At 41.0% G+C, this 25,038-nt stretch overlaps 1 protein-coding gene across 1 annotated transcript in view; it reads left to right on the top strand.

Moving 5' to 3' along the window:
* celsr3 (cadherin, EGF LAG seven-pass G-type receptor 3) overlaps positions 1-25,038 on the top strand; it is a 117,270-nt gene that overhangs the window by 78,963 nt on the left and 13,269 nt on the right. Inside the window, exons 17-27 of the mRNA XM_087833878.1 lie at positions 1,571-1,754; positions 2,836-2,937; positions 3,040-3,134; positions 3,501-3,710; positions 8,797-8,995; positions 12,635-12,823; positions 12,910-13,102; positions 13,915-14,082; positions 17,507-17,630; positions 18,576-18,782; positions 23,903-24,077. Of these exons, the coding sequence (XP_087690004.1) occupies positions 1,571-1,754; positions 2,836-2,937; positions 3,040-3,134; positions 3,501-3,710; positions 8,797-8,995; positions 12,635-12,823; positions 12,910-13,102; positions 13,915-14,082; positions 17,507-17,630; positions 18,576-18,782; positions 23,903-24,077 (1,846 nt within the window). The remainder of the gene's footprint in view (positions 1-1,570; positions 1,755-2,835; positions 2,938-3,039; positions 3,135-3,500; positions 3,711-8,796; positions 8,996-12,634; positions 12,824-12,909; positions 13,103-13,914; positions 14,083-17,506; positions 17,631-18,575; positions 18,783-23,902; positions 24,078-25,038) is intronic.

Here is a 25,038-nt window from a genome sequence, read left to right as displayed (position 1 = left end):
GTTGTTGTATTACTTAAATCCTGGAGCTGCTCAAAAAGTCATTACAACACATTTTGCTATGGAACCAAATATTTAAAATTGTCATGTTTAAAATTGATGCTGTTTAGATTAAAAATACCTAATTAGTAAATTGATCATCTGCAGACAACCCAGTAAACGCCTCTCAGGTTGATAGGCTATCCAGATGTATATATAACAGCAACCACGATATGTTGATCATCCATAGATATTGAAATTTCCGATTCGTAAATACACGCGTATTGATATACTCCTCTGTAGCTGCTATATTGAATCCTGTTTTATCTAGGCTTTAATCCTGAAGATAATCTTTAATCTGTGTGATTTCCCCTAAATCCACACCTCGTGACTACATGAAGCACACATGATCACAGATCGGGGTCCAAGGGTTAAATTGGGAGGTTTTACTGAACAATCTCTATATTGAATTCCAGCTGGCAAGTAGTGTGTAGGTGGCATAAACAATGAGTGTGTCGGAAATGTGGTGCCTTTTCTCTATAGCCGATCACCATGTTGATTTGACCCCGGACAAAGTAGTTAATAACAATTTAGATTCAATTTGAAGTTACTTTATTCTTCTCATTGTTGTGCTAACACAACAATGCTTTCATTTACGTGCCAATCATGTCGAGGCAAGTATTGCAGTGGATATCTTAAAGTAAGGTTTAAAATGAGATCTTAACAGATTTATCTTTCTATACATTAACAGTTACTTTGGGAAATCCTTCAGAATTACATTAGATACACTGGTGATGCTGCACCATCATCCTCTAACCTGGTATTATTCTTGTCCTTACTGCAGAGTTAGGTCCGATTCACATAGGCTTAGACACTGGCTGGCAACCTGCCTGGCAACCACCAGTTGCTAGGGAAAAATGTATAATTCCCAACTAGATGCAAGTGGTTGTTGCAAGTAGCTGGCAGATGCATTGAAAACAACTACTAAAATTGCAGTGACACAGGCCTGGAGACTGGCGAGTGACCCAATCATAGTCTGTTGGGAAGATGTCTGCAACTTGTCTGCAACTACTTGCTAAGCTGTGAAGAGTGCTACGCAAACAGAAAGTGGGGAATGTTGTGTCTTTTGAAATGTGTTGGTTTCAGAGGTAAAGAGCCAGCTTTTGTTTTAAAGGTGAACATTCTTACTTTCAAGTTCCACTACCGCTTGATGGTACACAGACAATTCAGTGTCTTCCAGACTTGGAAGACAACAGACAACTTTGGCAATCTGCTAGCGATCAAAGCAATCACAAGAAAGTTTTGGTGCTGTAACAACCTGCAAACACTTGCCACAAATTGTTTCTAGAGACCAGGCGGGTCGTCATCTCTAGTGGTGTGTGAGGCAAAGGCATCAATATCCTCTGTATTCTCAAGCTGTGCAAACTAAATCATCAACTGTAATGCATTGATTGATGCTCTTCAACTCTCTCTTATACATGGCTCCCCATCTGATTCACTGTATAAATCTCACAGTCATGCACGCTGATGTAATTGTAACACGCTGATAGTTTGTACGGTTGAGACTCATGTGTCCGTCCATGTGTATATTCAGGAGTTCCACTTCCGTCCGCGAAACTCGGACACCTGCCTGCCGTGCGACTGCTACCCTGTGGGGTCCTTCTCGCGGGCATGCGACCCAGAGTCAGGACAGTGTCAGTGCAGGCCTGGCGTAATTGGTCGCCAGTGCAACTCATGCGACAACCCTTTTGCTGAGGTCACAAACTCAGGCTGTGAAGGTGAGAAAAAGAAGCAGGTCAACTGAGTTTGTAATTTGTGTTTGTTTATTTTTAGCTTATTTTCTTTAAAAAAAAGAAAGAAAAAAAAAGAAGCAAGCACCAGCGGGGGCTCTGAACTGTGTGTGTGTGTGTTTATTGTCATATTTTTGCATCTCACTGTTGCCTGTTGAGATTACTCCTGTTTACACAACAGGGGGCTACATCATTCATTCATTCATCTGCTGATGTGAAGCTCCGTATCATATCTGAGGCGTCACCGCTTGCGGGTGAAAAAAATCAAATAAATAAATAAAAAACTTCAGTAATTCTAAAAAATGCCTGAAGGCAATATTAGTGTGAGGGAGTGAATCACTCGTAGAAAACGATTTGCTTTATGTTAAAAGTGTGTCACTGTCACCGCTCCATTGATAAAAACCAAGTAAATGAAAAAATCAGCTGCTTTTGTTCCGAGTTGGATTTAGTATTAAACCTTTTCTGCGAAGTCGTAGTTCCCAAAAGTTGTCAAAACAATTTCATCATCCGTGTATCTTTTGTGGGACTATCAGTAGACTGGTGGCAAACTCCAGATGACTTTAAACAAGGTGTTTAGTTTTTAAGATGGGTTCAAAAGCCTTCAGACTAAATTATCTGTAGAGACAAAGACATGTGAAGGGCAATAATGAGCCACTTCTGAGCTTTTACCCTATTTACCTTCCATTGTGTAATCACAGGATTCCTGTTTCTCCGCTGTTCCATCTTTTTAAAAATGGTCATGTTTGTCAAGTCTCTGCCTGAGCCCGGGGACACAAAGAAACTGTTAATTATAGTCACCGTCTATTTAACAGCATCCAGTTGATTCTCTCTCCCTTTTTCCCCTGTTCTGTGCAGCTTTGTCAGTTCCAGCGTCTCCACTTGTAATTACTTCTTTTAGTGAGACGCTGCTGTTTTATTCTCTACAATCATTTTCATTTTCTTCTCTGCAAGTCAAAAGAAAAACTTAAAAAAAAAAGTATTTACATTGTGAGTCATATTTTGTCATGATTTTAAATGGAAAAGGTTGTTGAGCTGATAAGGATTTTAATTGGTGTTCTCTCTCCCGCAGTCATTTATGATGGTTGTCCAAAGACCATTACTCAGGGGATCTGGTGGCCACGTACCAAGTTCAACCTGCCTGCCGCTGTGCCCTGCCCCAAAGGCTCTGTCGGTCCGTATACATTAACACAAATGCATTCAAACACATTGATTTTTCATGACAGATCATTGTGAGGAGACATTTAAAAAAAAATCTTGTTTCTCCTCTTTGCAGGTGCTGCCATTAGACACTGTGATGCGGAGAGAGGCTGGTTGGAGCCGGACCTTTGCAACTGCACTTCACCTCCGTTTGTGGAGCTCAGTGCTGCTGTACGTAGACCGCTAATGACAGTAATACAATAACTAATTCGCTTTTTAACTCCATTAAAAGTTTGTTCTAAACATCTAAAATCTAAATTTCTCCTGCAGGAATATTTCAATTAAGTTTTTAATTTCATTTATTTAAAATAAACAGTAACAGGAACCAATATTTTTAATATGCAGCTGGAACGCTTTCTCAGAGATTTCCAGTTTAATTCCTGTCTTGAAGGAATTCTTCAGTCTGAAAATTATTCAAGGACAGATTTGCCTGTTGGACAGACAACTGAAATGCTCACGCATGCAAATATGTCATCTGGCATTAAATCTCTTCATTCATTCAATAAATATTTTTTCCGCGTCTGGATGTTTGCGTAGCTCGATTCCCTGGAGCGCAACGAGACAGAGCTGAACACCATCATGGAGAAGAAGCTTGCCCACCAGCTCCGTGATGTAACCGAGGCTACCACCCGGCTCTATGGCAATGACCTGCAGATAGCTGAGCGGCTGCTGTCACGCCTACTTACATTTGAGACCCAGCAGAGTGGCTTCGGACTTACCGCCACCCAGGACGCGTACTTCAACGAGGTAAAAAATTACATATTCTTGAAAATTCCTTTATACTCTCCTGTTAGAGTCTTTACAAAGACACACTCTGCTTGAGTCTGTGTATTTTAGACTGATGTATTGAGGATGCAGGTGTTGTGAAAAAAGGAAGACATTTTGCATTAACTGTTTACTGGTTCTTGATGATTCATCCTTTCTGATCTAAATCTAAGTGACGTCATGGAAAAAGTGTGGAAAGCAGCATTCACACAGACGATACAAACAATACAGCGAACACCATCATGAGCACTTCAAGGACAACTTCTAGGTATATTGATAAAATGCTGCATTTAGTGAGCAAAAGCAGGACTGTTTAAAATACAGATGAAGTGCAAGCTGTGAAAGGTTGTTGGAAGAATCCAGGTGTAAAAGTAAGGGGTGTTTTCATGTGTGAAAATCAAAAGTTTTTCTAAATCTCATTTTATTGGCAGCTTTTATCAGTATTTCAATAGATTTAAGTGTAACTTAACAAGCGGATCACTAAGGAAAGCGTCCAACTAACTACTCTAAATGACCTCGTGAATATGATGCGAAATTATTAATAATATCTGCTCTCTTGGTGCAAAATTAAATATTACAATAAAACATTAAGTTGTGAGTTAAAATCTGGAATGATGCGGACTTTGTGTTACTATACTCCTGCCACTAGCAACTACAAATCTGCACAGAATCTCCCAGAGGACATAAAATAGCTGCTGTTATTTAAAACTCTAGCTATGATTGATACACTCTACTATTATGGGGTACAGACCCAGACTAGATATTACAACGAGATGTCTTTTCTCAGAAATTTGGAAGTAATGTTGCTATGGCGATGCGGTGACAGTAACTCATGAAGTATTGCAGCGCATATTAACTGACAGGATCTCGGTTTACCTGATGCCGACGCCTTCAGCTGAGGATGCACCAGCTGACAGGCGATAATTTAAAAATTGTTGGCATTCTGACATAAAGGCGGTAACCAGACATCTCTGTTTTATTTTGCCATAAATATTTAAGCTTATATATCAAACTCAGCTGACAAGGAATGAGCTGCTCCTGTTCCATACATCACGAGTAAGTGGCTGAAGAATCCAGGAATGCAGGACCCCCTCCTGCTAGCTTCAGCCTTCCAAACTGCTCGCTGACATGAAACTGACAGCTCACTCGCTTATAATACTTTACTGCGGTAGTTACACTTATTGTAATTCATGAGGTAAATTTAAATCGTAATTCCCGCTGGAACATTTTCTCTCCACGTCACTCAAACGGTTGTAAGAGTCGTAAAGTATAATGTGGGATTTCTGCTAGAAACAAGCGATTTTTCTCATGGTTATTAATTGAAACCTCACGACATTTTTCCCTCTTATGTCTTTAACTGATGAGTTGGCTCCTGCTTTTTAATGTTTCAGCCAGGGTGTGATTTATTCACTTTAATTAGGGACCTTAGTGGGCAATAAAAAGATGTATCTCTCTCCAGTACAGTATCCACAGCAGACAGCAGGATGCGATTCATAATTCATGCTAACAGGGAGGATTTTTAGCCACCTGATGGTAACCGTGAGCAGTAGAAAGTGAGTGGTTATATTTTATTCTCCCGTAGTCTGAGCACAAAATGTCATTTGTGCCTATTTAGATGTTAAAGTTCCGTAATGCAATCCCCCCCAGTGTTTTCCCACTGACATTTGCTTTGTTACTCCACTGATTCTGCATAACGCGCTTGAACTAGTCTGAGTTTAAGGTGCTGGTTTTTTGTTACATCTGAGCCACAAATCTGGTGGCTAGGAGACAGAAAGTGCACGGCAACACACTGGAGTAAGACTTCACCCTCCCTTCACTTTTCTTTCTTTTTATAAAGTCGTCTTAAACCTGTGTATGTGAATTTGTTGTGGCACTCAAAAGGTATCTTAGCAAACACAGTCCACACACGCACTCACATACAGACAGTTGCTATGGCAACTCAGCAGCAGCATTAATGATGTCCTAGAGTGAGAGAAAACAAAAACCTTTTCCTGCCGTTCCTTTCATTTAACCTGACAGTAAATCAGAAACACGGCCATTAGGGCTTCGCAATTGGTTAGCTGGTTTGTAGTGTCACAAAGCCGCTATACGGTGTGTTGCCACATTAGCACATTAATGCCCGGCTCACCTGACTCATAACCTCGGCTTCTGGCTGTAAAACAGTTGTGCTGCCTGCGTCTGGAGGTAATGAGGTAGCTTTTGGTTTATTATGGCATCACTAAAGGGAAGCTACAGGCCGCCCTCTTTTTTTCTTCTCAACAATAGAAAATTTATATCGGATGATACTTGACACAACATTTTAAACAACAGCAGCTATTAGGCCAAGATGAACAGGTAATGCCGAACACAGTTTCTATAGTAACCCAGCGGCGGTAATAGAGCCCCGTGGCTTCAGCAGAGATGAAGGGAAGCGGGGAGGAAAGTAGAGTTTTCACATCAGGTATGTAGCAGTGAACGAAAGAAGACTAAAACCTTTCATGTTCAAGCTGTGATCAAATCCATCTGAATGCTGCTGTATGATAGGAGACGGCTGGGGCTCACATTTTGTCAAGTACGTGACAGCACAGCGACAGAATCTTTAAAATGTACTTGTAGTTTCTCTTAAATGAAGCGAAAGAAGCGCCGAAGAGCTGAATTGAAAAAGCCAATTTTTCTAAATTGCATGTTGCAAAAAAAAGGTAGCCCCTCTTTCTCTCTCCGTCATCCATGCTGCCTTTGTGAATCTCTCTTTCTGGATTCCCGTCATCCGTGGCCTCTATACTGTTTCACTCTCCTTTTCTTTCCCCCCTTCACCCTCTTTCTTTTCAATAAAGTTTATATGGGCTCTTGCCGGGTGTTGCGCTCAAGAGCCGCCTATTTTCCAATTTTCAATTTTCCAGTTTTCTCTAAGTGCAGATGGAGGTTTAACTGGGCGTGCTTTCTAGGAGAACAGCAAGCATTTTCATTCAGAGGATAATTTATTCATAGCAGTCAGAATCTCTCACTACACGTGCTGAAACATTTACTGCACAGAGGTCATCTTCAAAAGTAGTTGTAGTCACATACAGGTAATGCTGTACGTGACTCGATAGCCTCTAACGGATGATAAGAAGGGAGCACAAGAAACTAGAACGATGCCATTTTTATGATACCGTCACATTGTTCATTTTGTCCTTTCTCCCACCTCCAACAATCCTTTTCTTCACTCTATTTTTCCATCTCATCGCAACTTTCCACCTCCCTACCTCTGTGCCTTCTGCCTGTGACTTCTCATCTCTCTTATTCTCTCTTTTTTCTCCTCTTTTCACTCACTCACGCACAAATTCTCTTCTTGAATCTTTCTTTATCTCCCCCAACAATTCATGCATTCTTTCTATGCTGCACTGCATGTACTTGTACCTTGTTTGCCTGACGGTTGTGTCATATGTTATTTTTTCCTTTCTTTTCTCCCCAGAGCAATATATTACACTGCAGTACTTTATTAGGTCTGACTGCAAGGGATCCTCCCTGTCTCTCTCTTTCTCTCTTTTCCACTGATATTTCTCTTTGTTCAGCCCTTCTTGCAAGGCTGTGCAGTCCAGACTAATCTCTAAGAGGCTTCCATCCATAGTCACCAATTCTCCGTAAAAAAGCAATGACATGGGAGCACTGACAGTGGTGAAGCTTGTTCTAATTGGGGTCAGGACTTAGCTTGGATTTTTTTTTATCACAGCTGTGCTCAAAGCAGCCAGACAAATGGCGTGACGATGCAGCGTACTTCTCATCTGCTCAACCAGAACCAGATTCTCATGTTCTGACCTTTAATTCCTCGTTTTTCTCCCACTCTTAAACTTTATTGTCTGAATTGTCTCCCTGTGTGCCTTCGCTGTCTCTTATTTCCTCTATCTTTTGTCTTTTCTCCACAATTTTGTGTTTTATATCATTATGCAGTTAAATTTGAAATTGTGTTTCATTATTTATCTTTAAAAAAACAACAACATAAAAAACAAAAACAGTGCTACCAGCACAGGGACACCTTTATAGATTTGATTTATGCTTTTATAAAGACATGCAGGTTTTCACACAGTCAGCTTGGCTAAAACTAAACGTGATCCTGCCTGTTTCCTATGTTTAATGTAAAGTCTTCAATACTGTAAAACCTTAAATTAGTTTCCTTTATATAACTTAGGTGTAAGGTGTAGGTGTATCAGTATCACTATAATGGTAATTTTGTAGGAATGGGCGATAAATGGTTTTTAAAAATATAGAGAATATAAATTATTTATTTACAGGAGATCATACAAACAATGTCTTTCAGATGCAATGTGCACCTCACAAAAAAGGAAAGAAAAATAAGAAAATATTAAAATGTTTGTCATAACCCAACCACACGCCAAAAATACAACAATACAAAATGTGTTTATTCAAATAATTATTCATTAATGAAAATATGTTTGGTGCAAACTGAATGTATACCAATCAAATTCCATTAATGTTTCAATGTTTCACATTGTACTTATGTAAAAAAAAAAAAATAAATAAAAAAAATAATTGACTTCAAATCTTGGGCATACCCAGGACATGCTGGAGTGATTTCATCCCCTGGCTGGCCTGGGAAAGCCTCGGTGTTCCCCTGGATAAGTGGAAGAAAATGGATGGATGGATGCATTTTGGGAAAAACATTTTTGAGTGCAGTCTCAGCAGGCTTCAAGTAGTATTCCAGTCATTTGCAAACCAACATAATCTGTTCCCTGAAAGTCTCAGAACTACTCCGGTATAACAGACATCATCAGAGGATTCAGTGTTGTTAGCAGAAAACACCATAGCTGGTTGTCCTCTGTCCACAAGTCAACTTTTATTTGAGTCTTTAACCAGTGTTTAAGCAGCTGTCTGCCTCCGTGTGGGACCAAAGAACTTAAATATATATATTTTGTCACCGTCCACAGTCTCAGACCGATAATATTTAACATTTTTTAACGGTTGTTATTTACTGTGAAGCTCGTCTGTCCTCGAAGACAGTGCAGCGAAGCACCTCCTAAGAAGCCATGATACTTTTTTTTCTGTTTTTATTTCTGCTTTTATTAATTCTTTATCCTTCTGCTGGTGCCAGAACGTCCTGCGAGGCTGCAGTGTGCTGTTGGGTCCGAGCACCTCTGGGCTTTGGCGTGCTCTCGCTCAGAGTCAGAACCACATCCCAGGCGGCGGTCCGGGAGCGCTGACGGAGCTACTGGAGCAGTACGCCAAGAATCTGGCTCAGAACATGAAACTCACCTACCTCAACCCGGTGGCGCTGGTTGCTCCCAACATTGGTGAGTTTGGACTGCAGATGCAGACATGCAGACACAATACAATAATTAATCACCGATCACACCCCAAAATTAAACGAGACAGTAATGAAATCTCAATCTTTGCAAATGATATGCTTCAGTTTTCTCACAATACTGTAAATCGCTGCTGTGAAATCAGCGATAATGAGTCATTGTAAAGCATGGGGATGAACAGCACTAATGCGAGTGATGATGATGGCACAGCCAGAATGTTGGCAGCACCACAGAGAGATGGATTTCACACTCCCACTCAGACAGCAGCTAATGCTTTCAGCACATCCACAACCCCCCCGAAGCGCCGCAGCAGTGGCCAACATACATCATCTACATATACAGATGCCAGACAGACACATGCATCTCACACAAAAAACACATACACGCTGGCGTTTAACATCACTGGACATGCAAAGCTCCTAAGAGTCAAGGTTATTAAAGTTTCATTTAGTTTCTGCCATCCCTTCACTTGTGCTTTTTGCTCTTATCCACATTTTTCTGTCACTTTCACAGTGTCAAAAAATGCTGTTAGATAATCTGCACCGCTTACAACAAGACGAGGTGTTGAAGTGGCAACAGCAGCAGCAGCTTTGGCAGGGATCAAGCCAGTGACAATGAATTTCACACTCGGTTAATGCTCTTAACTGCACACGCCGATTGAATTCCTTCAAAATACTTTGCACCCAAAAACTCATCAAAGTATCCAGCTGCTGAATTTTGCCTCAGCAGCTTCTTCTTGTGTACCTTTGGTCACACAGTCACTGTAATCTCCTCATGACGTACCTTTGTTGGCTAATATTGACTTACCACTTGAACTTCTATATGTTTGTGAATCTCTTTCTTAGTTATACCTGCGTTTGCTCTTGGATTCTTTCAAAATCTAGTTATTTAACTCTGAATCGAAGCCGAGGCGACAAGCACAGAGCAGCAGTGAAGGCAACACTAATGAGAAACATGACTGACGCAAATTTTTTCACTCCAGCAAACACACAAACACGTAGCTGATGCTCCAAGCTAAACGGGTAAAAATGAATAACATGGGAGAGGACGTGGACGAACTTGATGGGTTGTCAGCCTTCGGTTAATTACGATTTTTGCTGCTTTTTTTGATGATGCTGGCAGAAAAACCCCATATTTGCAATTTCTTACATTTTATTTAACAAATAAACCACTGTACATGAATATTATCGGATAAACTCTCATGCCTCTCACACCAACAGATTGATTGCTGTTTGCTGGATCAAATGTTTCGTCGTTATTGAACGCTCCATGCTGACGTACTTCCACTCTGTGTGCGTGTTTGGGAATTTTTATATTCTCTCGCTACCTAATGATTCACTAATCCATAGGGAAAAAAATATTGTTTAATGACACAGCTAAAAATGACAATTGTTCTATGACTGAATCAAAGAGGAAAAGCTAAACTTAAATAAAACAGACAAATCAAGTAGCTGTATGAGCTGTCTCGTATTACTTTTACTGACTCAAGGTCACACGGGTCTGGCACGCAAGCTGCTTCGACACTTAATGGCACAGAAGAAGATAAGAGTGCTGGTTGGGGCTGCACGATTATGGCTAAAACGATGATCACAGTCCTTTTGTCCAGTATTGCAGTGAATAAACAGAACACTGGTTCAGCATCTTCACATCTCTACAAATCTCTGCACAGAAACAAAATTTTTCCTCCTCATTTCCTTAAATTCAGTGCAGCTCTTTGAAGATTTTTTTTTTTAAAAAACTGTACCAAAACACAAAATTAAATCAAGAGGTCATATTCCTTTTAATCTCTTTAAACTACCATTTGCAGACAAATATGTGTTTGTACATATACATCATTCATTGTACCTGCATGGTGGATGTGAATAAAACTCATATTGCCTTTATAAAATAATTAGGAAAATACCATATCGTTTGTCTAGTGTGTCGACAATGTTATTGAAGCCTTTGTTACTCTTAATGTCTTCGGCCGTGTTGGTGATTTCAGTTGGTCAGTGTGAGCTGGATGGATGCACAGGCTGCTTTTATGGATGTATGAGCTGATGTTGAATGAGCCGTGTCAGCAAGCATTGCCTTGTTTTCTTTGTCCTGCATTCATCATGCTGCAGTTTGCGGTGTTTTTCCAGGGGGTTGAATGTTGATTTGAATTTGAAGTGAAATTTGAATTTCAACGTAGTGTTACTCATGGGTGCATGGAACAGCTGTGGTTGGCACATGCAGACACACGGTCAGGCACTAATTTAGGGGGCGCTTGATTTGCTTTTGCTTTGTATTTTAATTGGCAAAGCAGTGTTAGATGGTCATATATGTCCAAATTTTGAGATAATGAGGTCAGCATATGTAAAAGTAACCCATCAAGCTTCTGATTCCTCTAATTTCTTGGATTCAGTTTTTTTTTCCTACTTTTTTTCCTAGTCAGTTGGCTTAATGTTGGAGAATATTCTTGATATAGTTTGTGTACTAAGAGAAACATCATGGGTAGTATTGTTAAGAGACAGTTTATCCCAGAATGATTTCAGGGTTATTTTCAGGTAATGACCCAGTGTGGGGGTTCTTTCATTATTCTTCTTCTTGATGGATGTATTTTTGTAAACTGGACAAGTTTAAGATCAGACACTTTATTTTGTACACAACAGTGACATGTTTTTGAGGTGTTCATGAGGTGTTGTAGAGAGCACAGTGTGTTCAGTTCTGCTCCAGTTAATCAGCCATTGCAAAAAGTAATATGCAGTGTTGGTGGTTTTTTTTAACTTATTATTTTTGTTAAAAGTAATGCAGTATGTTACTTAATTATTTGCCAGAGCACATAAAAAGTTACACTACTCATTACATTACTTTCTCCTACACAAAGAAAATTTTAAAACAAACCCAAAGAGACTTCAAAATATTCACCACAGTGAAATATGAGCAGTTATAAATGGAGGCTGTAAGCCGGACTGCCCATCACTGTCTTTGTTACGTGTTGATGATCAAGCTCTGGCTGCTGTACTGGGGTCAGCATGCACTCAGGTTTATCACCAGTTTGGGTTCTTGGCTAGCTTTGTGTTAGCGTGCTATTTGTGTTATTTTGTAGGCAGTTGTTTCTCTCTTAGATGCAAGTAAAAGTAATTTCCATATCTCTGCTGGTAATCACTTCACTGTTTTTCTCCTGCACACGAACTGAAAGGAGCTCATTTTAACGCAAGTGGACAGGATGAAAAAAATGTGTTTGTTTGAGGAGTTTTTCCTTCTGTCCATTTGTCCACAGCAATGCATTACATTACTGCGTTACTGAAAAATGTAATACAATTACAGTAACATGTTTCTTTGTGACATGCGACACCCAAAATATGGTGAAATAGGGACCAGTGACATTGGTTTGCTGTGATTGTGACACTTTGTCTTATAAAGGTTACTACAATGAGCATAGCTTAAAATCAGGATAAGGACTATATTTCCACTTTTTAACATACTTTTAAAATCAGAAAGCGAATGCATCTCTGCTGCTATCTAAAGTGTAAGATACATGTTATTTTAACCAGTCATATTATGCTAATGTAACAACATAATTACCCTAATTACCCAACATTGGTGGGAATTTCATCCAAAAATGTGTTTTTATGTGTCTGTTGCTGCATGTTTATTCATCAGTTATGAACCTGGACCGCATGGAGAACCACACCCATGTACGGAGGCGTTTCCCACGCTACCACACCACCCCGTTTCGTGGTCAGGCTTTTTGGGATCCCTATACTCATGTGATACTGCCCCCTGCTGCCCTGGTGCCACAACGGCAGCGGCTGCATAACTGGAAGGAGAAGGAGAGGACGGAAAAAGAACGTAAGAACAGACACACACACTGAATAAAAACCTTCAGAGTGTTTCGGGCTAAACCCAAGAAACATATTCTGACTCAAACTTTTCAGTTTCAGCCTCAGATCCTCAAAACACCGCTTCGGCGCCTGTCAGTATCTCGGCCAATCAGACAGGAGAATACACTGCGGCAAAACATACTGCTGCGTTGCCTGAGCCGCCCATAACCATCGTGATCCTGCTCATTTACCGAAGTCTGGGTGCTGCCCTTCCTCCCAAGTACCACACAGACAGACGAGGAGTGAGGTGGGAATCTGAAACGCACAGAACACTAAAGAAAATCTCATTACTGCAACTCTAAAAACTTCTCATGATTTATGCCCGTATGTCTTTGATTTGGTGCTAATCAGTCTGCAAAAATTGCTTTTAAATAACGTGAGCATCACATCATTAAATATGGATCATTATCTTTCAATTCTAGCATCAACATGCCGGGATTTTACATATATATGTGTATTAAAAAGATCCAATGACGATAATTCGTGCTATTGATCATTTAGTCTCCAAAAGTGGGAAAAAAAGGTTGAAAAAGATCCATCACTGAAACCCAAACCCACATCTTCAGGTTGCTTGTTTTAATGCGCAACCATGAAAGACACATATGAAACACGCATCACGGTATCAGATGTTTGCAAGTAGGACATGTTTGGCATCTTTGCTCAATAAATGATTAAAAGAAGTTGTGGCTAATTGAATTCATAGTCATATGAGGAACACTGGTAGGTCAGCAGAGTATCTGCATCAGGACTAATTCCAGCGATCTTTTCTCTGTTTTAATCATCCTGCCTTTACTTTGTTTTCTCTCTTCTTCCCTTCTGCTGTCCCCCACTTCTCCTCTGGGCCTAATTACCGAGTAACAATCTGTCCACTTCTCAGTTGGTGTCAATAATCAGTCATTTGTGTCTTATCTGGTTTACAAAACACTTCTTTTTTTCGGTTTGTCTCTTTTTTTGCTTACTGTGTCTCTGCCTTTTTTAGCATCCTAACCAGGATATCAAACTCTGCTTTCTGTCTGATCTGGAGGATGTGTTGTAACTTCTGTACTGTCTCTCCTTCAGGCTTCCCAGACATCCAGTAATGAACTCCCCGGTGGTCACTATCTCTGTCTACAACAACCAGACGTTTGTGGGCGGACATTTAGAGCAACCCATCTTACTGGAGTTCAAGCTGCTAGAGACGGCCAATCGCAGCAAGCCTCTGTGTGTACAATGGAACCACAGCAGCCCGTGAGTACATAACATGCGATGTTTCGCACTGTATTGATACTGTTGATACTGAAGTCCAGGGTATTGCGGTATGTCACTGCGTGATTAAAAGATACACTACTGTGTAGAGTTTGGAAATATCAAACTGTCATTTTTGAAATTTGCTAAATGCAAATATCTTAAACTTCAGATTTGAAGTTAATATGATGACTTTGGGTTTTGTCTTGTTGGCTTTAAAATATAAATATATCTTTATTCAGACTTTCTTGCACTGCTGTTGAGGCAGCTGCTAAGTGTCCACTGTTGTAAGTCAGGATGCACAAGAACAAGAACTAGAAATGGTCTGTCGAACACAGAGGGCTGAATCCAAAGAAACCCAGAAAATAAGTAAAAACTTGTGCAGCAGGCTGGTCCATTGTGACAAAATTTCATTGCAGGAACTCAAAATGATATTCAGTAGTTTGTTTGACCCCCATGTTCTTTGATGTGGGGGGCTGACAATGTTGGGGCATTTTGTAGCTCTGGCATTCTATTCATTCTATACGTCTTGCACAAAGGAGCAGATACCGGTCCTGCTGATAGTAACTAGTAACTATAGTAACTCCTGGAATCTCCTCCATGTTCTTGAGACTGTGCTGGAAACACAGCAAACTTTCAATGGCAATCGCACGTATTGATGAGCCATCCTAGTTGGCCTACCTCTGTAGGCTCAAGGTATCGCCTCATCCTACCACTAGTGACACTGACTCAAGTCAAATGCAGAAAAAACAAAAATTAAGAAAGAGTCAGAAAATATACCAATATCCTAGAAGTTGAATTAGCCTGATCATATACACTGATTAAAAAGTATTTTTTAATCAGCACATATAATGAAGCCACACCTACTATCTTTACCACAGTAGAAACTACCATACTAAACCATTATAAAATTAGATTTGATTTGATATACCTTTATTAGTCCCACAAGGGGAAATTTCATAAGGCTGCCAACCTATTGCACGCAATGGCGGCGCCATCTTACCCTCCGACCATACATACATTACACAAAACACCACATGGGGAAGACAGGTCAGAGAGGTATAACAATGGAAAATGCACCACATGAGAAAAGATAAGGAGAAAAAAATAACTCCCCCCAGGCTGAGCTCCAACAGGGAGATCAGTTTGAGAACAGAAAAAAACACCTCTGCACATAGCACATGAAAAAACTCTTAACACACCAAAGAAACACATGAGAAGCAACAGGGGTGGGTAAAGGGTGCAGCATCGGAAGGGAATAAGCGTCGAAGGCGTTTGGAAAGGGAGGGGGGATGAGTGTGTGCATATCAGTGTATATGTATGTGTGTGCGTGTCCAGAGTTCAGCTGAGACAGTGTCCTTTGCCCTGCTAGGCTAAGTAAATAGTCTTCCAGCCAACCCAGGTGGCCTTGCATGGAATGGGGCCAAAGGGGTATCCGCATAAGTGATGGTGGTTTTTACTTTAGTGCGAACAGCTCATATGAATTTCAAAGCAGTTCTACAGTCCAACACTGGTCTCTCAATCTCCCGTTGGAGAGCCGCGAGCTTCGCCATACTTGCGTTCTGTGATGTTGTCATTTCATGTGCTCAAGGAGCCGATTCTGAGAACTCACGGCAGTGTGCCTCCCCGAGATGTCATCCAATTTGCGCCCAGAGATGTTATTCTGGGCTAGCCCTTCCGAGATGTATCCAGTCTGCAGTCAGAGATCTTATTCTGAGTATTCACAGCAGCCGTAGCCTCTCCAAGATCTTATCCGTGCTGCACTCAATGAGCCCATTTTGAGAAACTCACGCCTCTTCCCATCGTTTCTATCCCAGCGGGCAGCCTTGTGGGGGTTTGAACAGCCGGTTCCGCTTTCTTAATTCTTCGATAAGTCAGGGCCAAGCCAGCTCCGATCCGCCAGAACCCTGTTACCATGGTTCCGAATAGGTAGATATCTTCAGCACTCAGGCTCACCCAAGCCCAAACGTCTCGTTGAGAAAGGGGTGTCAATTGCATTTAGGGACCAGTTGATCCAATCCATAATTCCTCTTTTAGGTTTTAGAGAACAGACTGTGAGAGAGTGTTCCAGGGAAAAGTAATACAAAAAACACGAGACTAGACAAGGACATAAGAGGCTAAGCAGGGAAGCTAAGGGAGAGGAGGAGGAGGAGAGGAGAAAAGTAAAAGTAGACGGGAGTGCCTGATCTGCTTTTAAAATACACTTTAGCCAAAGGATTATTTCAAATGCTCACTGAACACCTTCTGACGTACACATATTTGACACAGAAGTCTAATTAGCAACTCAATGCGTTTAGGTATTTAGACGTGGTCAAGATGACCTGCTGAAGTTTAAACTGAGCATTAGACTAGTGAAGAAAGATGATTTAAGTGATTTTGAACCTGGTGTGGTCTTTGGTGCCACATGTCCTGGTCTGAATAATTCAAACTGTTACCTACACAACAGGATGAACTAGGATTTTAATAGAAGATGGTCCAAAAAAGAGAAATATTGAGTTAGCAGCAGTTCTTTGGGTGAAAATGCCTTGAGGTCAGAGGAGAATGGCCAGACTGCTTTGAGCTGACTGGAAGGCAAAGGTATCTGAAATATCCACTCACTGAAAGAAAGGTACACAAAAGAGCATCTCTGAATGCACAGTATGTCCAGCCTTGAAACAGATTTATTTAACCTTTATTTATACAGGTAATCCCATTGAGACTCAATGTCTCATTTAGAAGAGAGGCCGGTTTCAGACAAACAATAAACGATGGCCTGCGGCGGCAGATGACCACACCCAGTGGGTGCCACTCCTGTCAGCTAAGAACAGGATATTGAAAGGATAGACCCATCTTATAGCCTTGGATCAATGTTTCAGGCTGCTGCTGCTGGTGTAATGGTGTGGGATATAGTCTTTGCACATTTTGGCCCCTTAGTACCAGCTGAGGATCATTTAAACATCACAACTTTCTTTCAGTACTGTTGCTCACCACATCCATCCCTTTATGACAACAGTATATCCATCTTCTGATAGCTGCATCCAGCGGGATAAAATGGTTTTGGGATGTGTTGTAACAGGAGATGTGCAGCTGACAAATCTGCAACAGCTATGTCAATATGTATGGAAATATTTTTATGTCATATAAAATGCGTGAGCAAAAACTAATCAGAGCAAATCATTTAATTTCACAAGAGCAATTAAATTCCTCGCGTGTAATCTCTGAGGAATGTTTCCAGCACCTTGTTGAATCTGTGCCACAAAGAATTACAGCAGTTCTGAAAACAAAACAGGGGTCCGACCTGGTACTAACAAGGTGTACCTAATAAAGTGTCCACCGAGTGTTGTTTTGAGTGCATGTGACTTCTATTAATTATGAAAAACTGACACATGGGCAGCAGCAGGACATCTTTCTTGAAATGTTGCTTATTATTCCGTCTCTGTCCCTGCAGGTATGAGGGAGGTTGCTGGACGGTGAGAGACTGTATGGTGGTGTACAGAAACACGTCTCATGTGCGCTGTCAGTGCCAGAGACTGGGCACCTTTGGCGTGCTGATGGACAGTTCGCAGAGAGAGGTTAGTGATCAGTCAGTCAAGAGCTACTTACTTTTAATCAAGATAAATCAAGATAAGTCTTAATCTTCTCTCGTTCCCTGACCCTTTCTGTAGTAATCAAGCATTTCCCTTAAGTGAACCTTTTACTTCACCATGTCTGCCACTTTGCCCCTTTTTTCATTTAACAGTGTCAGCTGGCAATTGCCCAGTTTGAAGAAGGGGAAAAAATGTCTACAAATCCTGACTGACATTCAGAAGGCTGAAGAAAGGCCTTGTTACAGTTGTAGAAGATTTTCACAGCTTAATGTAAAACCCCTTACCCACCGCTCCCAAGCATACTAAGTGTGTCAGATTTCGAGAAAGGGAGCGTGTGGAATCAGAAACATCATTGTCTTGACGATTTCCATTTCTCCAAACTGGAAACAGTTATATAAGATTAAGTAATTCATCATCATTAGTCTGGTGGTATGGTGGGGTATCTTATTCTCACTCACTTGAGATTCTGCAGGGAAGCCCAGTTTGCCCAAATGAAATTCTGGTGGTGTCTGCTATGTTTGCTGGCAGCAGAGGCTTCCAGAGGAGGCAAATGCACGTGCTGAATTGATTTTATACTCTAGTTTCTCCTGACAGATAAGCTTGGTCTGCTAGCTAGCTTTTGTTTGTCGTCGATTCCTCTGTTTTTTTTTCCTGACTGCTTCAAGAAAAATATATTTTTTTAGGTGTTTTTAATAAAGGGATTTAATCATGTACTTACCTTTCATTAGATTTCTTTCTATAGATCGCATACTTGGTTGTCATATAAATATTGTCAGTTCACACTGACGGCAGACAGGAGAGTTCAGATAGAGATGTTGCATTTCAATGCAGTTGTAACGATTCATCTTCTTGGATTGAAGTTTCTTTTTTCAAAAAGTTTTCTCCCTCCTCTTCCTTTCACCCCCCTCCTTTGCATCTCTCTGTGAGTAGCAGTTGGAGGGCGACCTGGAGACGCTGGCCCTGGTCACATACTCTTCTTTGTGCGTCTCCATGCTGGCGCTGCTCCTCACTGTCCTGGTGCTTTCCTGTCTCCGGGGCCTGAAGTCTAACACCAGGAGCATCCATTCAAACACAGCGGCAGCCATGTTTTTATCAGAGCTGGTGTTTTTGCTTGGGGTCAATCAGACTGAACAACAGGTATGTACTGGCGGGGGTGGGCTTTCTGCATCCATCTTTTTTCTGTTGCCTATAGCTTTAGTTCCTTTTTTCACACCACTGCACAGTCAGTCACCACTTTATCCAGTGTACAGTCATGGTAAAAACAGAGTCTAACTTCTGTCATATCTAGATAGTGATGAACAGAAAAGTTATTATTTATTTAACAATAACGGAGCCACGTTGCAAAAGCACTGTTAGAAGACATCATTTTCTGTCCTACTTTGTCAATCTTTCACATTGTTGTGGAGGAGTTTACTACTCTTTAGAGCATCGCTTCAGGTCGTTGAGGTTTGCAGACATTTGTGTATGTACAGCTCTCCTAAAGTGGCACCACATTTCAGTCAAGGTGAAGTCTGGCCTTGGACTCAGACATTGCAATACTTGGATTCTTTTCTTTTTCAGGCGTTCTGCTGTAGTGCTTGGGATCATTATCCTGTTTGGGACAGGCTTTAGCTGTTGGACAGATGGCCTCAGATCTGACTGTAGAAATACTTTGGTATACAGAGGTCAACTCAATGAGTGCGAGGTCCTGTGACCGCAAAACAAGCCCAGATACTCACCTCTCCACCACTGTGCTTGACAGTTGGTATGGGGTGTTTCTTCGAACGTGGTGCTGTATACTATAGGCCAGGGGTGGGCAATTCCAGGCCCCGAGGGCCGGTGTCCTGCAGGTTTTAGATCTCACCTTGGGTCAACACACCTGAATCACATGATTAGTTTGTTACCAGGCCTCTGGAGAACTTCAGGAGCTAATTTAGCCATTTAAATCAGCTGTGTTGGTTCAAGGACACATCTAAAACCTGCAGGGACACCGGCCCTCGAGGCCTGGAGTTGCCCACCCCTGCTATAGGGCAACGTCTCCACTTTGGTCTTGTTTATTCAAAGGGCGTTGAAAAGTCTTGTGGTTTGTTCAGCTTTTCAAACCTGAGCTATGCTGCCATGTTATTTTTAGAGAGTAGAGAATTTCTTCTGGCAAGCCTTCCAAACATGTCATACTTGTTCATGATGCTTGTAGAGTCTGAGATGTAGCTCTTGGTTTTTTGGGGGGGGTTTTTGCGATTTCTCTGAGCATGCCCACTCCTGGGAAGATTGGTACCTATCTTGATTTTTTTTTACCAATCACAAAATAACAAAGGCTCATACTTTCTTTGTTTTTCCTCCAGTGTGTTACGGAAGCAGCCTTCCGTTGTGAGCATCCTCTTCACATAGGTCCATATCTTTGATAAAGACCGGGCTCACACTTCAGGGCATAAGTATTTTTTCTAAAAGTAGACTTGTTTGTATGTTTGTTTTGCCCATGGAGTATCGCACTGCATTGCAATAGTTCTTTTTGCATTGGACAGACAGAGATTCAACATCCATCTATTCTTACTGTATTTATTTTTTCCCAATTGATTGGAAATGGCCTTCTAACCCTTGCCAGAATGGGCAGCAAGAATCATTTCTCTAAAATCATTGCTGATGTCTTTGGCATTCAGGTGTTTGCACATAGTTGGATGCTCCAGACCAGACAAACGTCTGGTTTTATAGAGGTGCCTACACCTGCTGATGATCTATTAACCAAGTAATCAAGGAGCTGATTATTTCTACTGCATCTCAATGCATAAAACCTTAAACCTTAAAATCTTAAAGAGGTTGTACTTTGTTTTTGCCATGGCTGTGGTGTATATCTAATTTTTAGTGACATTTAGATTTACAAGTTCATTCATCTTCAAATAGTATCTGGCAGTGGCCATGTTTTTTCTTAAACTGTTGCCAAAAACAATATCATAAGATGTTCACTCTTTGCAGTTTTGATGTCGACAGCTCTTCTTGCCTCCTAGTATTTTGTTTTTCTTCCTCTTTCTTATCCTCTGCTTGGGTGCTTCCTGTCGCTCTTCGCTCTGTGCTTCTCTACATCACACTGTCCTCTTTCCTTTACGTTAAGTCCTCTATCTTTTTTCTCGTCCTCTGCCAATTTTTTTTGGCCACTATATCTCTCAGTTTTATTGCATCACACGTTTCTAAATAAAGTGTGTTTAAAGAGCAGCAAGTCTTGTCGAGAGGGTACTCCAAATATGTGCTCACTCAGCATGAAATCCAATTAATTAATCTTTATCCCCCACATAGTCGGCAGTACTGCTCTTACAGTGTGACTGGTTACTTCTAGCTGAACAATATGTTCTCTAATTCATGTACTCCATGCTTGGGAGAGCATTTTAGCACTTGCAGCGGTTGTGTGTTAGTTTTTATGCGCCTGTGCATATTTAGTCTTTCCATGCTTATGTGTGTGACTCGTAGTGTTTGCTTTTTGTGTGTGTGTGGGAGTGTGAGATTCATCAGCTGGCTGTATGACTGCCAAGGCGGCTGCTTTTTCTGTGTCATCTTTGGCTCTTCTTTGGAAATTCTATTGAGCGTCTTTTAACCTCTGGGACTTAAATGTCTGCTCTCCTTAATTTTCAGAGTTCTGAGTTGTATTCATTATAGATTTCATAAGCAAATGGGCCAGTTCATCCATTATCATCTATGATAATATGACAGTCATATTTTATATTAACTTCTTTGAGACAAACTTATTTTAATACATAAATGTTTGTCTAAATCATCATTTGTCAACCTACAATACTCGCATTGCCTTTTTGGGGGGTACTTGTCTGTGTTGAGTGCAGATTGCAGTCACATTTCAGAAAATCAGAGCTTGTAGAAGCTCACATTTGCTCAAAAGATGGTTGCTCATTAAACTGAGGGTTCAGTGAACTTGAACAACTTTGCCAGAGGACATCAAAGCAAATCTGATGTCAGTCTTTGCAGTTTAGAGCAAATAGACTGCCTAAGCTTTTTGAAACTGTAATCTAAAAGACTATGCAACAGCTCCGCTCTCCTCTGTTTAAAGTACAGAGCATCAGTGGTGGACCTGCCAGTTCTGGTATTTTATGGCAAATACCAGTTGGGCTCCATGGCGCTAGGCAGTAAGAACTGATCCCATCAGAGGGCAGTGGGCCCTCCGGCCAACACAATTAAGTCTGTTTCTGAGAGGTCATTCTGTAGAGCTCTGGCAGTGCTTATCCTGTTCCTCTTTACACAGAGGAGCAGATACTGGGGCTGCTGATGGGTTAAGGAAATTCAGTGGCCCTGTCCAGAGTTACCGCTAGCCTTCATGATCTCAAGACTGCGCTGGGAGACAAAGCAAACCTTCTGGCATTTATACTTATTGATCCATCCGCTTCCATCCTGGAGGAAAACTGACACTATCAGTCATGGACATTATTTTAAGCAGTGTGGGATCATTTTGACAGAGAATGCAATAAAAGGCAGCCAACATCCAAAGAAGAGCTTTGAATGTCTTCCACAAAGCCTGGAAAACTATTCCTGGAGACTACGTAAAGAAATTACAAGATGCCTAAGAATAAAGGTGATCAGGCCAAATATTGACTTAAAAGCTATACAAAATCTTTATTTGCCTCATGTACTATGTTTCGATTTTGTATTTGCACAGCAAATCACTGCATCTGCATCTACATTTGCACATTACTGCACCTTGTCTCGTCTTTGTGTATGTTAAGAACGCATTTGGCTACAAGGTCACGTACTGACACGCCTGTCAGGTTCCCACAGACATCTTATTTAGTTGTGCATTTTCAAGCTGTTTCCTGAGGCTGGTTTAGATTTTAAACAAACACCACTGCAGTTCTCTTAGACGAAGTTGACTTGCTTTTTCAAAGTGCTGTAATTCAGTGCCACTTGAGTTTGAATGGCATCGTCCTCATCTGGTCAAACAAATCAATTCAGACTAAAAGGCTGCAGAGTTCAAATAAACCACTTGAGCCATTCTTGAATGCAGCCTGAAGGTAATTTCACAGAAAGCCAAAATGTTAATGCTCTGCATTATTCATGGGGAAGCCAAGTATCGCTGCCAAACCAACCAGCAGCATCTAACTAAAGATGGCTTTGAAGTTTATCTCCTGCCTTTACTGGGATTTATTCCTGATGATATGCAATCTAGACGAATGACCTCAGAAATGAGTCCTGTGGCAGATTACGTCATCCTTTTATTTATACAGTGTCCAAGTTATTGTCAGTAAAGCAACGTTTTCTATGTGAAAATGAGGCATAGATTAACCATCACCTGACACACCAGATGGTTTGTTTAACAGAACCATCTGAAAAGTCGTCCTTGGAAACTGTTTGGAAAAGGGTAGGCACGCTCTTGGCAGCTATTTGGATTTGCCATCTGTCTATCACTGTTGATTATTGGCAGCCAATCAAAAGGTTTGTTTTTGAACAAATAATCAATTGTTGTCACCATCAGCTTTCATAAAACACATCCAGACATACCAGTAGATCCTCACAGGACGCTTACTGTGACTGTGAATTGGAAGTAAGGTCAAAGCTTGAACCCAAGCATAGTTGTCTCACAAGGTAAACACCTCGATTTATATCTCTCCGTTATTGCTCAAAAATGCAAGGTGTATTTATTTCGGTCGAGCTAATTATTCCCCTTAAACAACGAATTTGCATTATTTTTGTTTTCTTGATGCTTTTATTGTCGTAAATACATCATGTTTAAAAATAGCTGTTAAACTTCTACAATCACAATTAATATAAAGGCGACATTACCTGTTTGGGCATTATTTACATTCCTCTGCAGATGGTGCAAATTTTCGTAATCGTAATCATAATTAAAATACTCTCTTGGGTGTTATTGGTAAAATTCAGCTCTTACAACATCCATTTACATTCTTTATTTTATATGCTTTTCCTGGACGAATTGTAACATGCTGCCGTTATCGCTGTTCATTAGATGCATTAGTAATTTAATCATGAACGGCTGTTATTTCATTGCTGACACCTGCTTTGCTGTAATAAAGACTCGTTGGTTGGTTGCCAAGACATCTGTATTTCAGCTGTCGCACAATCCTTGAAAGGATGATGTTTTTTTTGTCTTTTCACTGCTAACGCATCTTTCCTGCCTTTCCCCCTTAGCCTACCCCTTTCATTCCTCTCTCTCTCGCCTCTTAATCGTTTTTTGTCACTTTCCTTCTGCTACCTATAATTTCCTGCTCCTCCCCTTTTCCTTTTTTTAATCACTCTTTTTTAAAAAAAAAAACCTCTCCCCTCAGTTCCTGTGTACGGTCGTCGCCATCCTGTTGCATTACTTCTTCATGTCCACGTTCGCCTGGATGTTCGTGGAAGGTCTTCATATCTACCGAATGCAAACAGAGCAACGCAACATCAACTATGGAGCCATGAGATTCTATTACGCCATTGGCTGGGGCGTTCCCGCCATTATCACAGGTAACACAGTCATGTAGACATGCAGGCACGCAGTCCTCGATATGGCCTAGGAACATGTTTGTGCAGCCATGTAAAAGCAGACAGTCACAACCCTGTTCTTGCCACAGCTGCACAATAATGATTTTCTTATATGAGCACAGGCACACACACACACACACATACATGCATAGTGAGTCTGGCTGTGTAGATAAGGTGTCCTTTTGACATTTGGATTAAACAGGTTTCAGTGGTATTTTATAACAGAGACAGTAAAGCAGAGATACTAATGCAAGCAATTTCTGCCATGACACAGTTTAAGCAAGTCATATCTTTCTACTTTCTTCTCTATCCCCTTCACACACACGCACAAACACACACACACAAACACACACGCCAAGATTGGTAGTTTGCATCCAGGCTCATAACATACTGTCAGCTTCCCTTTATCTGTTGCTGTTTGTGTCACTGTCTGTCTCTCAAATCTACACACACACACACAAGAATGGATGTGTTTCCCACCATCATAAACACACTTTAGCACATGTCTCTTCCTCTGGGCTGTGAGGTGTGTTTATCTGTCTTTGTTCAGGCTTCTTCTGTCTTTTCTTTTGCAATTTATTTCTAAATATTCTTTATAGCCACGCCTGTCAAAACATCGACAGTTTCGTCCAAACAAGGATACATGACTGATAAAGATATCACAGTTCAAGTCACAAATTTCCTACTAACCACATCTGGTGCTTATATGGAGCACTGGTGCCTCAGGTTCTACACTGAATCAGTGCTGTAAGTGCATGCGCACACGAAAGAAACTAAAGGTGAAAGCGTTTTTGTGTATCCCCGCTCAACGTAAAGAAAAAGACAAGTCAGACTATCACATATCCCTCCTGCTGCCACATACTGCCGTTATCATGCAGATCACCTATGATGCACTCCCGACCTGACCATGAGCACCGTTAGCTTACAGCCTGATCTTCTCCCG

This window comes from Neolamprologus brichardi, chromosome 20 (assembly GCF_056152115.1).
Source record: "Neolamprologus brichardi isolate AB-2024 chromosome 20, ASM5615211v1, whole genome shotgun sequence".
Taxonomy (NCBI): Eukaryota; Metazoa; Chordata; class Actinopteri; order Cichliformes; family Cichlidae; genus Neolamprologus; species Neolamprologus brichardi.
This window is presented reverse-complemented; position numbering and strand designations above follow the sequence as displayed.